Source organism: Coffea eugenioides, chromosome 11, assembly GCF_003713205.1.
Source record: "Coffea eugenioides isolate CCC68of chromosome 11, Ceug_1.0, whole genome shotgun sequence".
Lineage (NCBI taxonomy): Eukaryota > Viridiplantae > Streptophyta > Magnoliopsida > Gentianales > Rubiaceae > Coffea > Coffea eugenioides.
In genome coordinates, this window is record NC_040045.1 from 32,832,321 (window position 1) to 32,835,542 (window position 3,222).

The 3,222-nt window shown below is 34.7% G+C and overlaps 1 protein-coding gene across 1 annotated transcript; it reads right to left on the minus strand.

Annotated features, from left to right (window-relative positions):
* Positions 1–1,782: 1,782 nt before the first annotated feature.
* LOC113752307 (receptor-like protein 9a) lies at positions 1,783–3,222 on the minus strand. Its single transcript, XM_027296424.1, has 2 exons — positions 2,243–3,222; positions 1,783–2,083 (listed from the first exon to the last, which is right to left on the minus strand). The coding sequence occupies exons 1-2, from the start codon at positions 3,220–3,222 to the stop codon at positions 1,783–1,785; spliced, it is 1,281 nt and encodes a 426-aa protein (XP_027152225.1).

Sequence of the window (3,222 nt, forward strand, 5' to 3'; positions counted from 1 at the left end):
TATACATTCTCACCATTATTTTTGATCTTTTCTTTATTGCAAAATCTCTTCTGCTTTGGAAAGCTTTTTAAAGTTGACTTGATCCAAATCTCTTGGTACATTTTCTAGTACACTTTTGTGTTTAGACTCAAACTCTTTTCAAATTCGAATGACCATATCCTTCCTTTAGTATACTTCGTTTCTTATAAAAATTGTTGGTCTAATTGCAAGTATTTTTATTTGTGAAGTTTACTTGTGTTGGAACTGTTTTGTTCAGGTCATTATAATGAACCTTGTCTTAATGCTAAACCCTTGAAATAAACCCAAAAATTACATATCAATCTGTTTATTCCCTCTCTAGGTCGGCCTAGTCAGAACAACACCGTGTAAATCACATAATCACTAGAAATGTGATCCAAAACTTTTGATGTTCTTTCAACTTTAAGAAATAGATCTCTTATTATTTTTATCAGCATGCATGTTGTGCATTTTTATTCCCTTTTTTTCACAATATTGCAACAAATTTAATATCATCATATCATGTATTCTATTTTGATTAACATGTCTAAACCTTTGATGCGAAATATAGAAGTTGACTCAAGCATATATATAGAAATATTAGCATTCTTATTTATTGCCATTACATTGAATTTGAACATATCATTATAAAGATATCTTTTTCCTACAAATATATCAATCTTAGACAGAACAAGTTTATCAGCCTAAAAAATACGTATAAACCAAACTTGTTCAATAAATTACCTGACACTAAATTCTTCATAATTTTTGACACATAGATTACGTTATAAGAGATACAATATTGTCTGAAGTAAATTTTTAGTTTACTTCACCAAATCCTACAACTAGAATGGCGGCAGAATTTCTCATGTATACTATGGTACCATCTTCATCTGGATTCGTGGTCTTGAAGAATTTTTGTTTTTGTAAGTATGTTAAATAGCTCCAAAATCAATCCACCAAGCAAAGCCATCTTCAACAGGATTTCTTTTGGAGATCATTACAACCACATCATTGCTCAAGTGTCGGAAGAATCTTGCCTTTCCTTTTTTTTTTTTTTAAGGATTCTGCATTCGGACTTGTAATGTCCTTTTTAGCAGAAGCATTTGCCCTTGTTCTTCCTTTTCTTGTTGTTGTATTGATTCTTGGACTAATTTCCCTTCTTGCTCCTTGGGATTTGCTTGATTGTTTTTTTTCAATCACATACACTTTGTTGAAATAGTCTTTGTTCTCTTCTTGGACTTGAGAATCCTTTCTGTCTTGCATGAGAATTTCTTTTTCTATACGGATTTAGCAAGGTCTAACTGACTATCTCTCTTGATATTTGCCTTGAGGAGGAAAAGTTTGTGGATGTTGGGTTTATTTGACTTATTGAATTTTTAATAACATCTAACAGTTAGATAAATAAATAAAAATGATATTTACTTTTGATTTCTGGCTGCGTGCCTGTAAGATATACAAATGACTTTCAGATTGCTAAAATATCAAATTGTCCTTTTTTTAAAAAAAAATTGTGTAAACTGTTGTTCATATGTTGTTAAACAAGTAAGTGCAATCTTTATAAGAACGAGGATATGGTTGGAATTCGGCTTCAGAAAGTTGTTGACTTGACTTGTGTCGACAATAATTTTGGAGTCATGTCTAGACGTAGAAATCAAGGATGCTTACTATTCATCATTCGCAAAGAAAACTGATTAAGTCCATAAAATTTTCATTTATTTATTCCAAAGCAATAAAATACATTCAAATGGGCATTCACTTTTTTCGAAGCACTTCAAATCTTAATCAGTAGGAATGAGATCTGCAATACTCATAGAATCTTGATAGGATCCAATAATCAATATAATATGACCAGGCTTTTCTATGATAAGGGCTAATACAAAGAATTATGGCCAAGGCAGTTACTATCACCACATATGAAGCAAAAGAGCTCCAAATGAATGCTACCACATCAATTACGCCATCAACTTCTTTGTCTTGACCACCAACATTTACGGGTTGTGAAGCAATGGGGTCACAACTTCTCTTGATCAATGGTCCACAGAGATCTCGATTTCCACTTTCAATACTTGCAAATTCATTGGACCTTTTTCCAAATTGAAGAATCCCAATAGAGTAACTAGGACCCATTCATCTCCTTCTCATGTTTCAATTGAAAACTTTCCATGTTTGCTTTTTCTCAGAGAAATGAGGCCTGCAATACTCGTAAAATCTAGATAGGATCCAATAATTAATATAAAAAGACCATGCTCTTCTATAATAAGGGCTAACGAAAAGAAGTACGACTAGTGCAATCACGATCACCATATATGAAGCAAAAAAGCTCCAAGCGAATGCTGCCACATCAATTGCACCATCAACTTCTATGTCTTGATCACCAACATTTTCAGGGTGTGGAGCAAAGGGGTTACAACTTCTCTTGAGCAATGGTCCACAGAGACCTGGATTTCCTCTATAATTGCTGTCGTCAAAGTTTGCAAACTCCCCTGTATCAGGTGTTCTGCCAGACAAGTTATTGTATGACACATTGAAGATGGACAAGAAGTTCAAGGATGCCAGCTCTGAAGGTATTTCGCCACTGAAATTGTTGTAAGAAAGATCCAAGCTCTCTACTAGGTTCAACATGGAAAGTCTTGAGGGAATAGATCCTTGCAAGTAGTTGTGGGATAAATTTAATGCCCGGATATGACTGAGATCTCCAAATTCAGACAGAATTGCTCCAATCAATTGATTACATGACAAATCAAGTCCAGAAATGAAATTTAATATATTCCCTGTATAGCGTTCGGCTCTACTTTTTGTTGTGAATTCCACTTCTTCTTGCTCGGGAGAAGTTAACATATCCTCACTCACGTACTCGTCAATACCCAATGAATTAGACTTATTGAATCCTATTGGGTTTCCCAATGTAGTGACTATCGTGTCAAGAGGAAGAAATGCATCTGCGGCAAAGTGTCCTCTGCCGAAAGAGATGTTGCTGAAGCATGAAGGTAGTGGCCCAGAAAATTTATTTTGAGAAAGATCCTTAATTGTTAGTTTCTGCAGCTGACATAAGTGCAAAGGAATATGACCATGCAATTCATCTCCCCCAAATAGAAGAACCCTGAGGTCTCTAAGTTTGCCAATATAGCGTGGTATACCACCAGATAGCTTGTTGTACCTCCAATCAAGTGTCATCAAATTGAAGCTTCCAGACAGCATCTTTGAGATGGATCTTGCGACCAT